The sequence below is a fragment of the Manduca sexta genome, chromosome 9 (assembly GCF_014839805.1).
Source record: "Manduca sexta isolate Smith_Timp_Sample1 chromosome 9, JHU_Msex_v1.0, whole genome shotgun sequence".
In the NCBI taxonomy this organism is placed as follows: Eukaryota; Metazoa; Arthropoda; class Insecta; order Lepidoptera; family Sphingidae; genus Manduca; species Manduca sexta.
In genome coordinates, this window is record NC_051123.1 from 775,420 (window position 1) to 800,465 (window position 25,046).

Consider the following 25,046-nt stretch of genomic DNA (forward strand, 5'->3'; position numbering starts at 1 on the left):
ATTATTTTCATCGTAATATTGTCAAACGGCTTTATTTCATAAAAAAAACAAATGTTGGTCGCTATCCGGGCAGACATAAAATATATCCTACCACCAGCAAAGTCCAATAATCCCCTAAAATTACAAGTATACTGTAAATTATCTAGATTCTAGTATTAGTTACCGGCCACGGTGACCACGCAGTTAACAACCAAGCCGCAATGCTTACGTCGTGTTATGTATAACATTACACGTATGTTTGCCGTATCGGTTAGCAGTCGCTGTATAAATAGTTTCTCACGGAAATATGTTACAAACGACATAGTATATTGTATATCTATCGGGTATTTATGCTATTATAAATCTGTCTCAGATGGTAGGTAAATTATTGTCGATTCTTGCCAGTTAGTTTAATACTGTTATTCAGTATCGAAGGGCATTGTGACGAAGTGTGAAGACACTGAAGAAGAAGAAGTTCTTCTCTTACGTTATTTATGTAAAATAATTGTATTTATGAAACTGTGTTAGCGAAAATTATTTTTAATTGATTATTTATTATAATCTAATACCAATCTAACTAATTAAACAGCAATTAGTCAAACGCAAACATAATTATATTGTCAAGAACTATTTACTTTAACAAAATTAAGTACATTTGCATGTCTAATGATTAAATTAAGTAATAATGGGCTATATTAAAAGAAACCGCAATAAAATCTAAAAAAAATAGTTTCAATTTAATTTCAGTGTATTTTTTTTTTGCTTTGAATGACGAGACGAACTTGCCGTTCGCCTGAAGGTAAGCGATACGACCGCCCATAAACAGTAGAAACACCATACAACACCTTGAATTGCAAAGTATTGTATAGTATACCACTGCGCTCAGCATCCTGTGACGTGACATGTTAAGTCTCATTATGTGCAGTAACTACAATGTCCTTCAAACCGGAACACAACAGTGACTACACACTACTTGGGGGCAGAAATAGACATTGCGGTGGTACCTACCCAGGCAGACTCTCACATATGAGAAGCCTACCACCAGTAATATGTCTAACATTCGCGTAAATATAAATAATCATTATGAAAGTGCATTAAAGTTTATTATTATGCGTTTTACCTCAATGCTCGTGTTTTCCTGGTCTGTAGCCTTACAATTAAGGATAATCTTTGCGAAAATACTTTGCAACCTCCATCCTGGTTTTATTATAACTTTTATGAAATAACTTTGTAATAATTTTCTGTGCTTAATCACGGACTGCCGAGACGAATGACAAACAAATACAAAGGGCACACACTTCTGATTTTTCTAAAACTTGCGTGCTTTAACGGTGAAGGAAAATATCGTGAGGAAACCATACCTAAGAAATTCTCTGTACGAATTTTGAGGATGTGTGAAGTCTACCAATCCGCACTAGGCCTGCGTGGTGGACTAAGGCCTAATCCCTCTCCGTAGAAAAGGAGGCCCGTGCCAGCAGTGGGACAGTATATAATTCAGGGATAATATTATCATGACCGGTTCCAAACCACAACAAAGTCAATGGTAAGAATAAATCAATAGAGATAACTTATCTGTTAATATATCGTTCAAACTAAATTCTGATTGGTCTATTTTCGCTATTAATCCGTCAGTAGTGGTTAAGATAGATGTGGTTTGCTGGTTATAGGATATATTTTATATCCGCCCGGATAGTGAGCACCGTACACAAGATGTTAAAACCCGCCATAGTGGCTCACGTAAGTGTTGCGTTCCGGGATCAGCCTGTGTATATCTGATTACCTCCGGCACGGCATAATTATGTCGACTGCCAAGGGGTAATCATCTCTTGTCAGTCGACATTCTATTGGACTACACTCCACTCACTATAACGTGCAGTGAGATCACTTTGACGTTGACGTATAAAAAAATAATTTACGGGAATAGGTTTTTAAACTTCTACACGTCGAATGATGAACATTAACACAATGGGTGCTTTATTCTAGCGAGGGTACAATGGCGCAAAATCCTTTCCCATAATAAGACTCATGATGCTTTTTTCTGATAGAACTAGCCTATATATTATGATTTCTTATTTTTAAGCGAATGTTAGACATTAAAATAAAACTAGTTACGGATTATAGCATGGTTTTTGTATTATCATTTTCTCCTGACGTTTTGAAGACTTTGCAGCCTTCGTGGTGACGAGGCGGACCAACCACGCCCATATTATATTAATTTATCTCTTTGTCAATCCGAGAACAAAATTCCATCTAAATCCATGCAGTTATTACGCTTATTTTTAACAAACATCGCAATGATTTTCGTTCATAAATACGTTTGATTTGTAATATATTTGCGTTTAGATTCACTATAATCACATCTGCTTGGTATCTTGAATAAAAATGATAAAAGATAATATGCATAAGTAATGTTGTTCCAAGTATGTTGTACCTATATAAACATCAGTTCTCTTGTAAAAGACAAAGATTGCAAGTGTATGGCACACCTAATGTCCCTAAGCACGAGTCAAAGACCCCGCAAGATCCGGTCTTAGTGTAATGACTGGTGTACACCTTTAAAATGAAATGAAATAATTTATTTGAATCTATACAATGTTATACATTATTTAGATCTCGTCAATATTAACTCTACCACCAGTTCGGAAAGCAGTTCTCACCAGAGAAGAACGGGTAAGAAACTCTGGCGTTGCTCTTTTCAAAATCAGTTTAAGGTAAAGATTACAGTACATGATATAGAGAGGAGAGAGAAAAAAAATACAATTTGTTTTTTATTGTTGTTTAGAGCAGTTCAATTATATGCTCGTAAAATAAGGAATAAATTAATTAAAATATTCATATGACTGCACAACCCTCTCAGGAATCATGAATTATTTTTATTATGCTTATAATTATTTCCTCTTAGCACTTTATCAGCAGAGATAGCCAGGGACACAAGGTCGGCGAATTTTTCTTCATAGAATGCAGTCATCAGCATAATCTTTCTTACTCTTTAGTTTTTGATTAGTAATTTAGTCATATTTTTCTTAGTATTTGGTATTTGTTATTGACTGCTTCGTTGTAATATGTTCGCGGTACAATTACGACTACCGCGCTGAGATCCAAGAATATTGGTGATTGGGTTTTACCATCATAAAAATTACTCAGTCGCAGCTCAGAGTTAGGAAATTGGCGGTGTGATACCCCCGTGGCTTGGAGAAAACGTAAAAGCGTTGGTTGTGCGTCCGATCTTTCTCTGGTCATGTCGGATTGCCGTCTCACAGGACTATGAGAGAGAAAGAACAAAGAGTGCATCTGTGCACACACACTTATGCATTATATCCTGCGTACATGGTTGATTTCCGTTGAGATTGGCCGCCGTAGTCGAAATTTAACTAAGAGCTATTTGTCGAAAAATATTCCGTTGATATTTTAGCTACTTATTTTGATATAATATTCTAAATCCAAAGTGTAGTTAGTGATTAGCACAGGAGAATAGTTGAGGTAATAATTATAGTTGAGAATATCTATATATGTTGCATTAGCGGTCATAAATGATAAATAAAATGATCTAAAATCACGCGATTATAAGTTTACACATATCAGACGTAATGTGTGTATAACGATGTTGCTGAACATGATAATCACAAGATAGTACGTATAAACACGACTTTTAAAGTTCTACATACAAATACTTGTAATGATGTTTTTTAATCTTTACTAGATTATTCTCGCAGGTCTGACCGTGTAAAAGTTCGTATAATACCTAGGAGTCTACTTCTAAAAACGAAATCCGTAGTTTCAGACGACGGATCGCACATTTTGTTACTACGAAGTGTTACGGATTCGAAGACGGATCCGATCGGTTCATCGCAATATTTCAGATATGGAATTTGCAAGAACTTATACCATCCCTTTTTAAAACCATTTGCGAGAATAAAGTTCCACTGCTTTCACTAAAAATAATATAAAAGAAATTGATCCTACCTCTAAGATAAGCTACAGAACGGTGACGGATCCGATATAATTCGGTAGTAAAGTTAAATCCAAAGTTCGTCGTTTCTTCATTTCGGACCGATGTTTCGACGTTCGTTTTTCAAAGTAGACCCTCTAGGATGCCTCGCCGAAGCAATTCTTGTGCGCCGGTCTCCACACCGGAGGGGGGGACATTTGCCGCGGCCCTAGGCACACAGTTAAGTGTGTATCCCTCATGGTTACCAATTCGCATGGAAACCTATAAGGGCTCGCGAACATTTCCTGGCTTATTCCCCTCCCCCCATTCTGAGAGGTTTCCCTATCCTTTACCCACACTTTCTTCCCAGCTATCCCTTAACAACTTTCCTCCAGGTGTCTGCAGTCGCTAAGCTGGGAGATTCTCATTCGCAGGATTCCTCCGGTATTGAAAGCGGGCCCGATATCCATAAAAAAATACCTAGGATGCAACTCAGGAAAAATACATAACTTTTAGGGAAAGAATTTTGTCGTTCTAAGCAAATTTTTTATGATTAGATATAAAATAAATAATTGACAATTCAAAAATAACTTCATGCTTGTTTCTGGAACACTATTAATGAGGTCATAATCAATTAACAATGACGTCGCTTGTCATTGCGAATGGTACAAATAAATGAACAATTTATGAGATAAATATAAACAATTATAAATATTTCCGTAGGTAGATATATAAAATTTTTGGCTACACGCTCTGCCGTGAGGAATCCACTGGACCGTGCGCTGCCAACAACAAAAAAGCAGTGAATTTTATTTATTTATATTATCAATTAATGTTTTTAAGTATGTAAATGGAACTTCTGCGTATTAGTATGTTAGAAAATGTTCTTAAAAACATTTTTTTAGAAGAATAAAACGTTAATACGAATCTATACTATGATGTATAGCTGAAGAGTTAGTTTGATTGAACGCGCTAATACCAAGAACTAAGTACTATTTCGAATTGAAAAAATATTTTAGTGTTGGATAACCCATTTATCGAGGAAGGCTATATAACATCGCGCTATGACAAATAGGAGCGGAGCATCAATGAAAAATGTCTCAAAGACGGAAAAAAAATATTTTAAGAACTTCCGTAGCGTACTGCGTAAATAGACTATATTTCGACTTTGGTTCACAAATAAGATTTGATATGTGTTATTTTAATACACATTTTTTAGCATAGATATTTTTAGTAATATTACCAGCCTTCTATTATTTTCTCAATCCTGAGCTCGGGGGCCGTACCCATATTTCCTTTCTATAATCGTCAACGCTAATATAACACAGAAAAAACTTATGTATCTAATCGATAAATCTATCGCGGATATGTCATTCTCGTAAATCACAATCATCAAAGTTAAACGACATAGATTTATGAGTCGCATTCTTAGGACTTTCTAAGGGGCTGGTCATCGTGATAGAGTAAATCTTAAGCCATATTAGTACATAATGTTAGCGTTAACAATAATAGAAAAGCATCTTGGCTACGGCCTCAATTTATTTCTACCTACTTACTCTATTACGATGACTAGTCCCCTTAGAATGTCCTAAAAAACGCGACTTATAAATCGATGTTAAATTTTGATGCAATTGCAAAATTCTAAACACATTAGCACGGGTTGAGTAAGCAAAATAAATACTAGATATATATATATATATATATATATATATATATATATATATGTGTACTATGTACCAGATTTGGCGTTCCGAAGAGTCACTTGGTCCAACTGAATTGACCTGCAAACCATTCAAACTGACTATATTATGGTGTCAATATTGACAGCTTGTGGCTGTGTATGGAGTGGCACTCATATTTATAAGAACTCGAGTTTAAGTGTAAACCTGGATGTTAATAAAAAAACACTAAGGTCAATTATTTGTTGTTCAAGTGAATAAATAGGTTATAACAGTGACGTTTTGGTTATCATTTTAGTTCGGACTTTGAACAAATAGTTTATATCGACGTTCGTGTCTATAGAATATACGTCAACGAATGAAATTAAATATTCGATCTTTTTTTGGATATTCAAAACGTGCAAAGCAAAGAATATAGTCCATCATTAGCCATATGATAAAAAAACAACGATGATACGCTCATCAATGTCAAGTCAGTATGATAGTTTGCGATGGTTAGTTGTCGGTCGGCTGTCGCGGTAATCTCACGCTGTTGATCGCAACACGTTTAACGTACGGGTTTATCGATACTGTGTTAGTTTCTTTTAATCGAAGTAATAATTTAAAGGAGACGTATTTTGTTCAGTGTTTGACTTTTGTGTATTATTTATTGGTAAATATTAAGTAGTTTTGTTTTTTTTTTTATTCGCAATCGAAAGATGGTAAAACAAAATATTATTACACGGTTTTTTTTATAACTACCAAGATAAAATTGTTTAAAAAAAAAACTTCTTTTAAAGAGGTTCATTGTCATATAAGTGTATTTTTTTTTTTATTTTCCCCTAAAGAGTTTACATTGCCTTTATACGGTCTGTTAGCATTATCCTTGGTTATTACCTTTATTTTCAATGCAAGTATTATTACCATTGTCGGAGATATGAAGCAAACAACTTTTTCCTTCTTACCGTTATTTCAAAACTAGGCTTTATTACTAGGCTATATTTTCTCGAGATAAAAAACACGCAGAAGTAATGTAGCGTACTATCAGGGGAAAAAATCTAAATAGATTCAATAGTTCCAGTGATTAGTCCCTACAAACTTACAGACAGACAAACAAACTCAACGAACTTTATAATATTAGTATAGTATAATATTAATTCGCAAATTGTGTATGTTTTTCCGAATCAAAATACTTTCTCCGTATTTATTTTTATATTTAACTTATTGGCTGCATGTGCGAAATAAATGCATAATATCGTTTGTTTATTCGTCTAAAATGATTGATTTGAATGAACGAACCGATTTTTTTATTATTCATAGTCTTTAAAACTTATCTCTTTGTATAATAATATTTCCATATTCAACTAAATGTAAAAAAAATCTAGGCGTTGTTAGCCCTCTAAGATTAAAATAGAACAAGCAAACATGATGAAGAAATAGCCGTGGAAAGTGTGTTTACTATTTCCCATACTTAGGAATCCAAATATTTGTTCCATACAGAAAATTAGGTAAATGTTTGTTGTCTGGTTTCGTCAACAAATTAACTAATGACGCGAAACTTATTCTTATATTGGACTAGTAGCGATGTCCAATCCCATTTTATTAAGAAACAATTCTGGCAACCGTCCGTAAACACAGTTACATACATTGCATAATATTTTTTTATAGAATAGATCGACAGATAAGCAAGTAAGTGGGTGATGTTAAGTAATCTCCCACACTTACATTTTTATGACACCAAAATTAAGTCAACCCACAAACAATGAAAGCTAATTTCTATACTAATATATAAAGCTAGAGTTTGTTTAAACGCGCTATTCTCAGGAACTACTGAACCGATTTTGATTTTTTTACTCTAAGAAGAAGCTACATTACTCCTAAGTACTATAGGAGTGCTTTTTATCACCGTCACGCGGGTGGAGGTGCAGGTAATACTAATATTATAAGTGCGAAAGTTTGTGAGGATGGATGTATGAATGTATATGTGTTCCTCTTTCACGAAAAAACTACTAAACAGATTTGGATAAAACTTTACAGTAATGTTGGTTATACATCAGAATAACACATAGGCTACAATTTATAATGATTTTGTGTAATAATCCATAATATAAGTAACGATACGTATCAAGCAAGTCAGAAAAAAAAATATCCCGGAAAACTTCAAGCGAGCGAAGCCGCGAGCAAAACCTAGTATATTATAAAGATACATCGATCTGACTTAACATTGATTATATAATAATAATAATAATAATAATATCAGCCCTGTATTATATACTTGCCCACTGCTGAGCACGGGCCTCCTCTACTACTGAGAGGGATTAGGCCTTAGTCCACCACGCTGGCCTAGTGCGGATTGGTAGACTTCACACACCTTCGAAATTCCCATAGAGAACTTCTCAGATGTGCAGGTTTCCTCACGATGTTTTCCTTCACCGTTAAAGCGAACGATAATTCACAAAGAATACACACATGATTTTAGAAAAGTCAGAGGTGTGTGCCCTTGGGATTTGAACCTGCGGACATTCGTCTCGGCAGTCCGTTCCACACCCAACTAGACTATCGCCGCTTGTAACATTGATTATAGAGATATATATTTCAAAGGCACTATTGTATTGTTCATATCTTTATTGACGATTTAATGAAAAGACGTTACGAACGATCAAATACCTAATTGATATTAATTATTACTAGTTGATGTATTACTGATAATGTTTTCTAAACGAGATGTGTAAGATATCTGGTGGTAGGTTTCTCGTATGTGAGAGTCCGCCTGGGTAGGTACCACCGCAATGTCTATTTCTGCCCCCAAGTAGTGTGTAGTCACTGTTGTGTTCCGGTTTGAAGAACATTGTAGCCAATATAACTACTGGACATAATAACATCTTATGTCTCACCATGGCGAGCACAGTGGAATACCAAACAATATTTTTTAATCCAAGTTGTTGGATAGTGTTTCTTCTGTTTATGGGCGGTCGTATCGCTTACCATGAGTCGAACGGCAAGCTCGTCTCGTCATTTAAAGCAATAAAAAAATACATATCTTTCTAATATTTTAACTGTGGTCCACTTGCAAACACTCGACACATAGGAAACACCGGTGGACCCCAGGATTGATCATAGCTGAGTTAGGGTATGGTTGCGTGTCGGAGAGACGACCTCCGACCTCCCTAACCTTACCAAGGTCTCATTTAATGGATGGTGAGAGGCTTTGCCCAAGAGCCGACTCCTGCGAGGGTTGCGGTTGCATGCACTTAACCCCGTGACCTTTGATATTAGGGAGAGAGTCGAATGGCGGAGTTTTAGTCCGTAGGATGGTTTATGCCGGAGTGTCCGGCAGAAATCCGTAAACGGATTAACCATTTAAAAAAAGTAGTTTTTGTAATTAAATTCATATTGATATTCTCATTCCTTTCTGCACTTTGATCTTACTGGTACAGGAATAATGATTTATTTGCAAACAAACCATCTGTTCAGTTGATAATGATATTAATGCTAGAGTATAAGTTATAGCTATATATACCTATGTGTATATACGTCTTTTCCACTGGCGAAGGTCCATATAACCCGATTCCTGTCGCCTTCCCTTTCGAAATTTATGTAAAATCTATTTATCATTAACATGATTTACAAACAGCATTTATGCATATTAGTACCTAAAAACTTATAGGTAAAAAGGAAAAAAAGGAACCCGATGTAACTATTTCGGGTTCCTTTTTGGCAAATTTAATCGTTCGCCACTGGTCTATTCCATATATTTCTGTGAAACTTAAGCAAGACGATATTCTCTATGATGATGTTAACTCGTAAGGTTATCTTAGTGAAGTTAGCTAGAAATGGTATTCTGTATGCTAATGTTTCCTTACGTGCTTACTACGCAGACAAATACCGGGTAACAGAAAGTAAGGCTCTTGAGCAGGTATTTTATCCTGGGTTAGCATAATGAATGAGGAAAAGAGCTAGAAACTCGTCTTATAGCGATAGGACTGTTCATAAGTAGCACGATTATTCAGCATTTCGAATTACTAAATGAAGGTACCAATAATTAAAATGTGCTTCGGAAAGGAACACAACAGTGGTTGTATAATGTTGCATGATGGAAGAAATAGATATTACTGTGGTATCTATCAAAACGGACTTTGGAATACGACTACTACTAGACACAAATGACTAAACGCCATTTTCAAAAAACGATCGTAAACGCTTTTTTCTTTTTTTGAAATAGACCAATCAGAACAATGTTTTTTGATATGCTTACAAATGAGTTATTTTGATTGGTGTATCCTCGGAATCGGATTTGAGATTGAGATTGGCATCGTTTTTTGAAAACGGCTATAGCTTTACATATAAACTTGTTTTTTTTTTAATAAGTACCTAAATAACACCGAGTTCAAGTATTTAAATATTTTATACATTTTCCTTAACTTACAAAATCATGTACCCAATCATTTTTATAAATTAACGTCTTATAAGCAACATGCCTGGTGTAAAAACCCGGTATTTCCCAAATACGACGGTTCACTATTACATGGTTCTATGTTACATTACTTGCAAATATTGAATCACATACATTAATATATGAATTTTGGAGTAAAAAATTCAAATAATCCTACACGATAAAACAACAGAGATCTGAATTATTGTCGTTTCTAATTTTTCGAAATAATACTAGTTTTCAGATTTTATTGCGGATTTTTATATTTTAGTTTTTTCCGACGTTTCGAAGACTGCAACCTTCAAAGTCACGGGTCACATTGTAGTTATAATTGTAAAATGTAGGTTGATATTGTAACTGACTTTTTGAATGAACAACACCTAGTCTGTCCCGTAAACATGAAGGTTGCAAAGTCTTCGAAACGGGAGAAAATTGTATTAAAAAAAGCGCGATAATATCCGAAAAAAAAATGTTTTATTTCCATATCCAAGATGTAGCAGTTGTATCTCTTCTTATTTTTTTTTCGTATACATATAGTTAACAAACATACAAGTTCTAGCGTTTTATAGCGTTTTTTTAACATTTGCGTAAACATAAGAAATCATTTTCAAATTTTAGTTAACATGAAAATTTTAAATCTCATTTTTACAACACTAACATAGAACCTTGTAATAGTAAGCCAATAATATGACGAATAAGTCTGAATTTGTTAAACGTACAGTTCTTTATGGTATTACATTTTTTTTGGCAAAATACACAAGTCGACTAGAGTTATAAGTCTAGCTCTCGTTCGCAAGTCCGCACGCGTATAGGTATTTTTTTTAAATAAATATATAACCATAGCCTACTGGAATTGCACTGAAGGTATTTATAAGTTAGCATTTAAACCCATTTATGAAAACGCGGGAAACCTTTGAATTTGGCGGGTGTCTTTTTTCATCTTAAATTGAAAATAATTATTTTTATTCAGAAATTTAGTCAGTTAAGTTGTAAATTGTATATATTTTTTCATTATTTATTTAATTGTAGTGTAGTGTATATAGAAAACAACTATTGGTAAGTGTATATTTTATTAATATTTAGTTGGGGGTTGGGATGGACGAGCCCCAGATCCTGGGGGTGATGTTCCCCAACCATCACATTTTGTAACAATAGAAACTGCTTCAAGCATAGACACAGATTGTTCAATTTCCAATACAAATAAAAGAAAGCGCATACGATTAAATAAGGTGTGCAAAACATGTAATAAAAAACGCAAAAATGCAATGGCTGTAGATTCAGGTAGAAGTGGATGTCGTTGTGAAGACAGTGACGAAAAAATCACTGAAAATCCATCACCTCTTATAGCACCGCATACACAAGTTCTTCCATCTCAGGCCTCCCAGTTACCTCCCAATATATCTGATAGTATTAGAAAAGAATATACTGCATTGGATGCTTCACCATTTATTATTCATGTTGCTAGGTCTAGTACAGGAGAGGTAACACAGGATCTTAATTTGCATCCAATATGCTTTGGCAGATTTTTTGTATAAAAACCAGGTGCCAAACATAGTACAAGGCAGTTTGAAGCGTATCGGTCGCAACAAAATTTCAATGGCATTCACAAGTCACTCAGCTGCAAATTCTTTCTTAAAACATCATGCCTTATTGGAAAAAGGTTATGAAGCTTTTATTCCATCTTTTAATGTTACCAGGATGGGGCTCGTAAGAGGTGTACCGGTGGACATGTCTGTAGAAGAAATAAAAGAAAATATTAGGGTTCCATTAGGTTGTGGTGACATAATAAAAGTAAGACGCTTAAATTTTAAAACAATAGTGGATGGCTCTGCTACTTGGAAACCATCCCAGACTATAGTGCTTACTTTTGATGGTCAGGTCCTTCCCACAAGAGTATTTATGTGTTTTAATTCCCTCAAAGTAGAACTATACATTTATCCATCAATTCAATGCTACAATTGTTGCCGGTATGGACACACTAAAGATACATGCAGATCTAAACCAAGGTGCTATAAATGTGGACAAGGGCATACTGGTACATCTTGTGATTGCGACCAAGATAATAGTTATTGTTGTCTTTGTGGCGGCCCCATATTGCAATTAGCAAGGTTTGTCCAGAAGCCGGTAGGCAGACAAATATAAAAAAGTATATGGCCCAAAATTGCGTTTCATACTCAGAAGCATCAAAGATACATCCTCCGGTGACAAAATCATATGCTGACACATTAAAGTTTACACCCCCATCTTCTTTTGTAGCCAACAGCCAAGATATCAAAACTCCAGCCACTCAACCATTGCACAGTAACTCTTATAAAAAAACTGTTTTTCTGAAGCCCCGTTCTCCGCCTAAATCGATACAAGGTTATGATCGTGCAGCCCACCAAGCTCTTGTGGGTGATTTCAACTCTCCTACTTATGCTGATGGGTGTGCACTTCCTAAAACTAGTACCCTGCCAGAACCACAATCGGTGGCTGATATTATTATAGCTTTAGTTTCATCACTGTCACAAACAATTTTACCGTCCAACGTTGCCCCTTTATTGAAAATAATAACTGACATATTTAACAATGGCTCACTTAGGCAAAGTACTATAATGGAACTGCAGCAGCGTAGTGAAGAACAAATCTGATTTAATTTATCTTATTAACAAATTTAACCCTTGTGTTATAGCTCTATGTGAGACGTGGTTAAAACCGGAATTTTGTTTTAAAATTCCTGGTTATTCCTGTCTCAGGGAAGATAGAGCCGATGGGTATGGCGGTGTTGCCATACTCATCAAAAAGTCCCTTAATTTTTCCCAGTTTGACTTACCATCTCACCATAATGATTTTTCCATAATAGCATCCATTGTTAATAATATTTGTTTTGTATCTATTTATATCCCGCGTCCGTGTCCTTCTATATTTAGAGAAATAAACAACATTATTTCTATTTTACCTAAACCATTTTTAATGTTAGGAGATTTTAATTCTCATCATGAGTCATGGGGTTGTTCTACAACTAAAACTTGTGGAAGAGACCTTGTTGATATTATCGATTCTCATAATCTTTGTATTATAAACTCAGGTTCTCCTACCCGCCGTACCAACCCTGATGAAGGTCAAAGTGCCGTAGATTTAGCCATTAGTTCACCGAGCCTAGCTTCTTCTCTTACTTGGGAAACTCTCTCTTATTCTTATGGGAGCGATCACCTACCAATTATGATTAGCTTTCCTCATAGCAAAAAGCCTTCTGTTTCGCGGTCACCACGTTTAAAATATATATTAAAAGATGTAGATTGGAATGAATATAAAAACGACTTGATAAAAAATTTCAAATCTTCCTGACATAGAAAATAATAACGAAACAGTGTGTTCTGTGGCTCTCGCTAAAGTAATGACGGAGGTTGCGGATGAGATATTTCCCATTAAAAGCACCAAGAACAGTAGAATTCCTTCTCCACCATGGTGGGACCGAGAGTGTACAGAAGCTGCAAAGAAAAGGAAAGAAGCCGAAAGGGCTTACTGTCAAAACATGACTTCCGATAATTTTGATTACTACATACTGATTTCTAAACAGACGAAAAATTTATTTCAAAAGAAAAAATCTGAAGGTTGGAAATCATTTTGTCATTCTATTTCCCCAGATACTCGTCCATCTATGGTTTGGCGAAATATTCGAAGATTTCGATCAGCTTTTAGTGATAATTCCGTCTGTTCACTCTCGCCTTCCCTAACAGAAGATATTTTAGATCATTTGGCTCCTCCTACTGTTCCACAACAACTTTGTCCATCCGCAGTCCTGAAAATAGATGATGACTTAAACTCCCCATTTTCACTATCAGAGCTCAAAGGTGTTTTAACTAGCGTCAAAGATTCTTCCCCAGGTGAAGATGGTATTCCCTACTCTTTTTTTTGTAATCTTAGTGAAGCAGCATTACTTTATTTTTTAAACATTGTTAATTCTATTATGATAACTGGTAACATACCTGCCTCATGGCGATCACAAATTGTATTACCTATTCTGAAACCTGGTAAAATTGCGTGCCAGGCCTCATCTTATCGTCCAATAGTTTTATCCTCCGTACTGTTAAAACTCGCTGAACATATGGTTAAAAACCGATTGAATGGTATATCGAGGGTAACCGCCTTCTGTCAGATAGCCAATATGGATTCCGAAAAGGCAAAACCACGATAGATAGTATTAGTATTTTTGTGTCCGATATCCGCCTAGCTTTTTTCTGAGAGCAAATCAGTGGTTGCCACATTTTTAGATATTAATTCAGCATACGACAATGTCGTTCCCTCCATTCTAAGCAAACAATGCATGATCTTAACATCCCCGGTATGCTATCTAATTTTATTACAAATTTAATAAGAGAACGATGTATTCATATTTGTCCAGATGATGCTACCAAATTATCTAGAACCGTATGTAGGGGTCTACCCCAGGGGTCAGTGCTAAGTCCCTTACTATACAATATTTACACATATGACCTGGAATCAGCTTTAAATAGTTCCGTAAAAATCCTACAATATGCAGATGACCTCCTTCTTTATACATCAGAAAAATTACTTCTAGTTCTTGTTCCTCTATGTCATCAGTTATGAGATATTTAGAGTCCTGGATGACTCTAAATGGATTAGATCTTTCAACCTCTAAAAGCTGTTTAGTTTTGTTTACCAGAAAACGCCAATGTCCTTTAATAGAAGTAAAATATAAACATGTTATGATTCCGGTAAAGACCGAAGTGAAATTTCTTGGTGTTTTATTAGACTCAAAACTTACTGGTTCTCAACATAGTGATTACTTAGTTACTAAATGTGAACGGAACTTGAATATTTTACGTTGTCTTACAGGTGTTTGGTGGGGGGCGCATCCGTTTTCTTTACGACTTATATATAATGCATTAATTAGAAGTCTTTTAGACTATGGTACATTTATCTTGGAACCGGCTAATTCAGCAGCGTTCAAAAAACTTGATTTAATTCAGAACAAGGCTCTTAGAATAATTGCTGGTGTGATGAAATCCAGTCCAATTAACGCCCTAGAAGTTGAGTGTGGAGAACCTCCTCTTAAATTGCGAAGACAGTACTTGTCAGACAGATTTTTGTTTAAAGCCTTGCAATTTTCTAATCACGCTCTTTTTCCAATTCTTCAATCTCTTTCTCAATATATTGCAACGTCTTCATCGTGGAAAGAAAAATCACTTCCTTGTTTAGTTATAAGTTTTCGTAAATTTATAAGTTTTCAAGCGCCCACTTATAGATCAGTTTCTCTCCCAATTTTTATGGTTGGGTTTAAATCACTTTTGCTTTCGCCGGTGATATGTTATTCCTTGGGCGTTGATAGAGACCACCCTAACACTAATACTCAGTTTAATGAATTAGTAAGCATTAAATGGCCTGATTCTCACCACATATTCACTGACGCATCAAAACACTCTTTGTCAGATTATACGGGCGTGGGCGTTTACCATACTCAGTATAACATTATACAAAAATAAAGCTTCCTCCAGAAACTTCAGTCTTTACAGGGGGAATGTTATGGAATATATAAAGCGTTAGAATTTATTCTTATTGCTAGACTTAGTAAAACTGTTATTTTTTCAGATTCATATAGTGCCCTTCAGGCCATTGAAAAATTTCCTTTCAAATCAAAATCCCACTCAATTGTGATAATGAATATAAGAGAAAAGCTCATAGAATGCGTTTCCAAAAACGTAATTGTAGTTTTATGTTGGGTCCCTGGTCATGCTAATATAAAAGGAAATGTAAAAGCCGACCGTTTGGCTAATGAGGCGATAACAAGTGGTGATGTATATCCGTACATAAATTATTGCAACGATCTGGCTGCACTTCCGAGTACTTTTCTCAGGGAATCCTGGGAAAAATGCTGGGAAGAAAGCAGTCAGATAAAAGGCAAATTGTATTCGAAAGTCCAATTGGGTATACCGGAGAAGCCATGGTTTTGCAAATTAAATCTTGGTAAGCGATCTACTAGTATATTAATGAGAATGCGCTTGGTCATGTGTGTTCGCCAGCTCACCTGGCTAGACTTGGTATTATTGGTAGTAGAACTTGTGAATACGGTGAAGAGGAGGGTGACCTCAATCATATCTTCTTCGCTTGTCCGCTTTTTGATAATGCTCATTTTATAAGTCAACTCATTTCCTTTGGAGTTCCTTTTCCTTGTTGTATTTCTTCCCTCCTCTTATTTAATGTAAATATTTATAAAGCTATTTCCTCATTTATTGTACATAATAACATAAAAATATAGTTTGTATATACTTATTAATATATTGTATTGACGAATATTATTATTATTAATATATTATATCTTGACAACTTTCCTGACTTAATCCTAATTCCGAAACCAATTTCCTTCCTGTAATATGTTTCCCTAGCTTTATTGACATTGGCGTAGCACAGCAACACAGTGCTTGTAGCCATAAAAAAAAAAAAAAAAAAAAAAAACCATTTATCGTTCTTTTATAAATAATAATAATGATGATAATATATTTAGTTTCGCAAAGTTTTAACTATAAAATAAGTCGTGATCCCTACAAAAATAAATAAAGAAAAAATACAAAAGTAACTTGGTTGTGTGTGTATGTGTGTGAGAGTGAAAAATTGTGTACGTTGGCGGGGAGATGTATATTATATTATTTTATGCGAGTATGGGAAAAAAAGACACAAATATTTTCTTTTCAACATTCCTATATTAAATAATTTACTTTTAACACAATTATATAACGCTGTCATTTAGTAACGTACAAAATAGTATATTTACACAACGACGATACAACATACTTTACATAAATATAATACGAGAAACATCTGTACTCTCTTTCAATAATTAAAAATTATTATTGACAAGTTACTTCAGAATTTTCTTCTTTGTTATATTCACCTTGGCTGTATACAATTGCATTTGATTCATTTACCTTCGTTGCCAATGCTTATTTGCATTTCTTTACACATTTAAATTTTGTTTTAATAATATACTTCCTATGATATTCCACACAATGTTCTAATGTTTCAACTTCGAGGTAACAACTTCCGATTTATCGGATATTCAAACTAATAGCCTCTATACACAATCTCTTGTTTTATGATTTAATTAATCATGGCCATCGATGTATAGTATATGTACTACGTACTAGATTTGGCGTTCCGAACATTCACTGTGTTCAACTGATTTGAACTGGAATCCATTCAAACTGACTTTAGTATGGTCAATATTGACAGCTTGTGGTTGTGTACGGAGTGGCGCTCATGATACAAGAACTCGACTCTAAGTGTAAACCTAGATTTGAATAATAAATGTTAGTCAAACAAGTAAAATGATTTGTTGTTCAAGTGAACAAATAGGTTATAACAGTGACGTTTTGGTTGCCATTTTAGTTCAGATTTAGAACAAATAGTTTATATGGACATTCATGTCTATAGAATATACGTCAATAATCATGGCAGAATTCTTCTAAAGTCCTTTATGAAGAAGAGAGTCCGAAAAAAATCTTCTTTGTCAGTTTAGTAGGCGTGAGTGTATATATTGAGACAAATAATTTCTATGTAACAATGCCAAAGGAAATATGCATTTACACATTGTGCTTTTGTTTTTTAATTTACATTCGTCATGGTATAACCACACAATGAGCCAACCTCCCAACTTCAATAATACTTCCAAAAAGTATCTTTACACAAATTGGTCATATATGTATTTTTAAAATCCTGGGTTTTTCAAATGTCAAGCTTCATGGTTTTAATGTGTATATTAAAAAAAACGGAAGTAGATTTTAATCTGCCTCGTGGATGCGAATAAGATATTAAACTTACTTACTTCTTTCACATTTGGGATGAATTTAGATTCATAATTCATTCTAACTTGACCTACGTTCATGCAAATGCCTTTTTTGACATATAAGTAATTCACACCTAGTTAAAATAACCACGTTAATATTTTTACGACCAAAACACACAGTGTCTATTTGAATTTCAACGTTGCAAAAATTATCATAATCTAAATGGACGTGTCAATTTATTTTTGGTATAAATCCTCTTCACGATTGAGGAAGTCATACGTTTTGCGTTTGAGTTCAAATGTAGATAAACCTAAGAGAATCTCTAGATTTAATTGTTTAAATAAAGTTTATTGTATGTAGATAAGCCGCAACCAAACGAAGATTTTGTTGATTAAAATCCACCGTAATAAACATGAATTGCTCTTTGTGAGAACATCGAAGTTGAATACTTCATTGTTATAAGCCATAAAGATTTAATACATAGACAATGTAAAATATATCTATTACTTTACAAGTAACGCTAATATAGACAAAACAGGATTTTGTTTATTCAAAAAAGTACAGGAAATATAGGATATAATTTTGAAAAATTTAAGACATTCCAATCTGACAATCCAACTGTGTATTCAAATAAAAAAATCCTCTTTTTTTTAAAATACAAAGACACAAGATTTATTGAATAGGCAACACCTCGCAATAAATTCAAAAAAATACAAAGAAAATAGAATAATACGGATGTATTTAATATTTCTATAGTAGCACAATTCACTATAACATCTATTCTATGTTATTAAAAAAATAACAATGAATCTTTTCTCTTTGTTATCTATAGAAAGAAAACAAAACACATAATAATATGCATAATTCATACAAACCAATGGCTATTCATCTTTTATATTCTATGCAATATTCACTGTCTAATAACAAGTGTAAATACTACTTCGTAACTACAAAAAAATTGTTTACATGAATAGGTATTTAAATGAATAAAAAATATCGTAGTGCTCTAGTATTTTTAACATTCCGGTTGACTAAAATATGTTTAAATAAATGATATTCTATTTAAAGGCAAAAAATATTTAATCAAAAAAAGATTAATACTGATTTTTACAAAATAGTTTCTACACAAGGATTTATGTGACAATGTTCTGTGCGTGAAAGTGAGTGACAAATTAAAAAGTTACAAAATGCGTAACGGCGGGAACGACAAATCGTCGGATTGGGAGAGCGAGAAGCTTAATCCAAATGGATGGTGAGTTTACGATTTTTTTTAATATAATTAGATAATAGACACTAATACTAGCATATTCTTATCCATTTCTAAATGTTCCGTTGACTCAGTCTTATGTTAATTGTTTGGTTTTTGTTGAATTCGTTTGTATATCTGTGTGTATATTTTGTGCATAAAACAAAGAGGGTAAAAAGAAACGAAATTAGTTTTGTAATGACTGCCAGATTAATTAATTTACGTTAGTTACATATTTTTACTGTTTTTCTACCTTTAACCCCTCGATATCTGTACCATGGCAGAACAGCGGACGTCTTTTTTCTTCATTTCGTTAAAAATGTACATTCAACCGAACAGTAACCATATTTTATCTTTATTATTTATTAAAATAAAATTTAACGGAGAGGGTAAAACATAGTAAAATACTTATTTTACTATGTTTTACCGTTCTTCCATATTTACAAAGAACTATCTACAATAACCTTTAATCGTAGTTGTCATTGCCGTGATGAAGTTAGCCGTTATTTTAAACTAGCATCAAAATAAGCTTCAGGGAGATGTTAGAGTTTCACAATCTGCAACACACTTACGACTTTTATCCCCGAAGGAGTAGGCAGAGACACAACTGATATACCCACTTTCCACTGTATGCGTCCCATGAAGTGATGGGCGCAGCACTATTGCCATATCGGGCACAAATTCCACACTCCGGTCTCATACTGAGTAGATAAACCAAATATCCACCACTGAGATAGTCGTCTGCAACAACGATACGAAAATAAAATTGTATTTTCGTATTGGTGTTAATAAGGCACTTATTTATTCGTATAACAGGTGCTTTGTACAAAACAGTATAATACTGCGACCTATTTAATATAAAAGTATAATATTTTAAAATTTCGTACAATTCAGACTAATTGAAGAGTAACAAGAAGTATATTGCAAAAAACCTATTTAATATCAAAGTATATTTGAAAATATAATTCACGGACTAATTGAAGAATAATATTATATTTTTGTAAAATCTACAAAAGTACACATGATATTCCCTGTAGACATTTATTTTCTCAAAAGATTACAATAATAACATAGAGAAAATACAATATAAGATAAAACATAGTATTCTAAACCAAATTAGCGTAGTTAAATATTGCCTAATTAAAGATGTAGGATATACAATATTTATCAGAGGTCCCCAAACTAGGCAGTGCCTGTCTTAGAGCACAAGCATGAAAACGTTATCAAGCCTTGAGCCTTTATATACAGAAATTAATTGCTAACTTTATAATATTAAAACTTATATCAATTATACTTTTACACTGAGACTGCACTGTAAGGAGCTGTTCAAGTATTACGTAATGCAATTTGGGGGGGGGCCCCCCCAAATTGCATTACAAGACACCCCCCCCGGGGTGTCTTGTAAAACGTCACGATGCATTACAGGGGCGGGAGGGGGATTTCGAACAAAGCGTTATGTAACATTGTTTTTTTTAAACAATGACAAAGATATTTTAGCGACTTTCCGATATTTTGCATAAAATAATTGTGAATATTAGAAAAAAAAATTAACTTTAGAGTTTCATAACTTTTGGAAGAGGAGCGGGGGCATACAGGGCCCTTATTCTGTATGATGGTGTAAGCGTGTAACGCGGCCGTGTCATGTTATCTTCGAGAAATGTGCGTGGAATGGTATTCTGTAAGCCAAATTTCTATAGTCCTAAACATGATGCGTTTTGTTACGTGCTTGTTACGCACTGTTAAAATAACGTGCGGGATAGAGAATAAGGGCCCTGGAAGATGTTACGGCGCGTTACATGGGTGAAGTCTCAAAAATCTTCAGAAATTGCGTTACGTAATACTTGAACGGCCCCTAATCAGTATGAAAGAAGAGAATCCATTGTTAGTTAGAAACTAAGTAATATTTCCTCTCTTCGGGCTATCAATGCTATCATGCATATGACGTGCCTACTGATAAATCGATAACCTTTCGAAACACATCACTGTCATGGCAAAAATTATGGTAGTTATCACTTGTCATAACATAATTTATGGTCCACGCGATATAATAATTATAATTAAAGTGATAATTTTATCACATTTATATGTATGCATATGATAGTACTAAATCGTCAAACTAAGCAAAACTCGAACCTCTTAGACTTAAAGTGCCTGATAATTATGTAATAGCAATGTCGCAATATATCCTTCACATTTAATATCGTTAAAAGTTTAAGAGAATTTGCTATTATTGTTTGTAAAGGCGCAATAGTTAGGTAAAAAATACAGAGTATTTGTTAATAAGTTATTAAAAAACTATATGATTGTCACATTTTAATTACATTATTAAGTACACCCCTCAATGAATTGACTTCGGGCTGGTCATTAAAACTAAGCCAAATAGTTACAAAATACTTGAAAAAGAGTTTCGCGATCTCACATAGGTTTGGGAGGACAGTCAATAATTTTTTTTTTAGTTTTTATAGGTAAAATAACAAAAATACATTCGACTCAGTAATTTGTTACTTACATATATCTATTAGCAAATAAAATTTCAATGTCATGAATGTTATTACACATTTACTTTCGTCGTGTCTTTTAGTTGTTTGGAAGCCATTAAACAACCAGAAGTGAACTCAGGAGGTTAATGTGGCCACGACCGCCTCCTTGGCACCCAATCACCGAATTTATTTTGACATGTAACTTCCTTGTTGATCAAATTACTTAGTAGTTGGAGAGTGTATATTCGTACTGACAATTACCATACATTTTGAGTTTACTATTACTATGGCTACACGATTTATAGTTCGAAGTTTACACGCGTTCAGTGTTCATTATTTTTAGTGCCAAATATGCTCATGGGACACTATTGATATTTCCACACAAAAAATTACTTATACAAAAATACCTATGACTTAAATAATACAAAAAACATTAGTGCTAGGGGTACTTACAGCCAGCCTAATTGCATTAAGCTCTTCCTAATCTATACATATTATAAAACAAAGTCCCCTTTTCTGTCTGTATGATATCGATTTTCACAAAATCTACTGAACGGATTTTTATGCAATTTGGTATGGAGATAGTTTAAGACCCTGGGAAGGTTATAGATTTTCTATCCCGGGAAAATATACAGCGGAACTTTTATTCCGGAAAACTCCTTCACACGGGCGAAGTTGCGAGCAAAAACTAATTAGGAGATAAAAAAAATATATAATATTTTGTATATTTCTTTTGTTGAGATCACATGTACAAAACGACCTTATAAAACCCAATTTCATACTAAGACCAATTGAAATCTATCTCAGGGGTTTAGTCAAAATCTAGTTTGCACTCTCGTTGACCTCAAAAACACGAAATTAATGTCAAGGCTGGGTGGTTGAACCGCCTGCGCCGATATTATAAACATCACATGATCGGTCGCGGATTGATAAGACTGGTCCATGCGGATCGTTTACATCCTCCATTGTAATCGATTGACAGAAGTCGTCAACATTTTATAACAAAATATACTTTGTTAAAATTTCAAATCTAATCGTCTAATCTTTGCATTTATTACAATTAAATATTAACATATCGTTTGTAACAGTCATGATTCGGACACAAATTTTGGAGTGTAATCTAGATTGAGTACTAACCCTAGCTATAGTTATTATTATATGTGTTTATTGTATAATGTGTTTCTTAAAAAATATATATATTTTTAATTTAAGTGTTTTTAGAGAGCGTAGGGTCTTAAAGCATTTTTTAAAATGATTACATCTAATTTTAAATAATTAGCCTTATATTAAGAACTCTCAAAAAAAAAATTATTTAATAAATGATTATTATAAAAATTATATCGCCTGCAAAAACAAAAGTACTGAACAGATTTTCAAAGATATAATAAAAAAAAAACCGTATCGGATTAATGAATAATCGACTTCTGAGGAAACAATCATAAAAAATACACGTCAAATTGAGAACCTTCTGCTTTTTGATGTCGATTAAAAGGCGTCATTGTAGTGCCGATCGAAGAAGAGATCTAATAGGACTCATTATTCTTCCCTCCTTGAGTTCTCCTTCCTCGCTTGTCACCCAACCATTCATAATTTCACAAATATATCTAGCACCTAAACCTTGATGTAGAAACAACGGAAATACTTCTATCACCAATTAAAACAGACGAAAGTTATTAATTGTGATTTGGAGTAACCGTGCCGTAAAATATGAATTCGTAAGCGTAACAATCTGAAATATGTTCATAGACCTACTTTCAGTATAAAGATTGGACGCATGCGCATGTTATTACTAAGAACCAGAGTCGTGCCGGCTGCGATACAACTAGACAGTCTCTTTGGTATTTTGTAGCTAGATATATATCTATTATCGCTTTGTGCGTCTTTTTGTAACAGAATAGCAGCCTAGAGATGGTAAGAAACAGTGGCGAAAGGTCAGGAAACCCGATTCCTGTCGACTTCCCTTGCGTAATGTATGTAAAATCTAATTATCATTAAAACGATATGCAAACTACAGTTATTCGTGTTTCCATTAGTACCTATAAGTTGTGTCGGGTTCCCTTGCAAATTTCACACTTCGCCACTGGTTAGAAGAAATAGAAAGACAAGGCAAAGACGGGAAGACAAATAAAAAACTGGAGAAAGGTGGCTAAAGATAGAAAGCAATGGAAGGTAGAGGAGGCCTTTGCCAACAAGCACACAGTACTTAAGGATATTCTTAATAATACAATAATTTGAAATAGAAAAGTTTAGGATAAGTGGCTTATTACTATTGTAATATATTACTTTTGACTACCTCGATGGCGTCGTATTACGGTACGACTATAGTGAGGTCTAGGGTTCGATATCCGGGTAGGGCAAAATTATATGGGGTTTATACTTAGCATAAGCCCGAGGTGTGGAACTGGTGGCCGAAATGGCAATGGGCGACCTCTGTCTCATCATCAGATGGAATACACACGGCGATAACTGGGAGCACCAGTTGCGCCTCTACCTACCCCTTCGGAGATTAAAGGTGTGAGTATGCGTGTAATTTTAATCAGAGACTATTCATAATAACTAGTAACTTAAATTGAATTTATAAAAAAAAACCAAACACGTATTACTACATTTAAAAATATCATAATATGTTAGGCTAAGCACGTACTTCTAACAACTATTAAAAAAACGAAGACTTTCTGTTTTTTTTCTTGTTTGTAAAAGTAACAGATCTCCACACTAACCACGGAATGGTACGACTTGTTTTTTTATAACAGTTTTTATTTCACTTTCGTATTTGTTCCATTATGTTTTTTACTTTAATAATTTGAACTTTATTATTGAATTATTACAACAACAAAAAACACTACGATATAATAATTTTAATAGTAGTGGCCTCGTTAATTTAAAAGCTTATTATGTAATAACTCAAACCTAAACATTACTTAGATCGAGAAAGAGCTAATCGTAGTTCAATAGCTAAAGATGAAAAAATTCTCAGAAACTCAACAGATTTTAACAATATCCTAATAGCTAGAAATAAAATTACTCGGAAGCTTTCAGACATTGACATAATCCTAGCTAAAGAGCAATAGTATTCTATATATTACATTTTAAAAGTCCTTGCTGACAAGCTAAAAGTGCTAAGTTACGCAGCAGACTTTCTCAATATCCTTGTTAAAGAGCTAACTTAAAGAGGAAATAGGTAACATAACGTAAACATAAATTTTTAGCTCTTTCAGAAGGACTTTGGTAAATGTTTATCAAAGTCCTTCCTAAAGAGCTAAAAATGATTAACTAATATTTAAATTGCGTTCTATTTTCAAATGGCAAAATACTGGCGCGTAAAATTGATCTTGACTATTTACAAATATTAATAAAAAAAATTACCACCAACAGTTGGCCATCCATCCGAAACATTGCGTTATCGCTACACTCGGCTAACTGTTTCAGTTTTACATCGCTCTATTCGCTTATCGGACGTCGAGTGATTTCGTGTCAATCAAAAATCGACTGTGATTAGAATTGTTCAGTGAAAACCGTTTGTACCAAAAGCTTTTGCA

At 34.0% G+C, this 25,046-nt stretch overlaps 1 protein-coding gene and 1 long non-coding RNA gene across 7 annotated transcripts in view; one reads left to right on the top strand and one right to left on the bottom strand.

Moving 5' to 3' along the window:
- LOC115455634 (prestin) overlaps window positions 1–25,046 on the top strand; it is a 51,912-nt gene that overhangs the window by 10,464 nt on the left and 16,402 nt on the right. For 2 of the 6 annotated variants that reach the window (XM_037436923.1, XM_037436924.1), the window contains exon 2: window positions 18,850–19,033. The exons of 1 other annotated variant lie outside the window; for it this stretch is intronic. In XM_037436923.1, the coding sequence (XP_037292820.1) occupies window positions 18,969–19,033 (65 nt within the window). In that variant the 5' untranslated portion in view covers window positions 18,850–18,968. Of the gene's footprint in view, window positions 1–6,070; window positions 6,239–18,849; window positions 19,034–25,046 lie in introns of those variants that run through there. 3 more of the 6 variants (XM_037436922.1, XM_037436925.1, XM_037436926.1) reach the window with 3 other exon arrangements.
- On the bottom strand, window positions 11,428–12,511 carry LOC119188866. Its single transcript, XR_005112133.1, has 2 exons — window positions 11,863–12,511; window positions 11,428–11,729 (listed from the first exon to the last, which is right to left on the bottom strand). It is a non-coding gene; the product is annotated as an uncharacterized LOC119188866 (long non-coding RNA).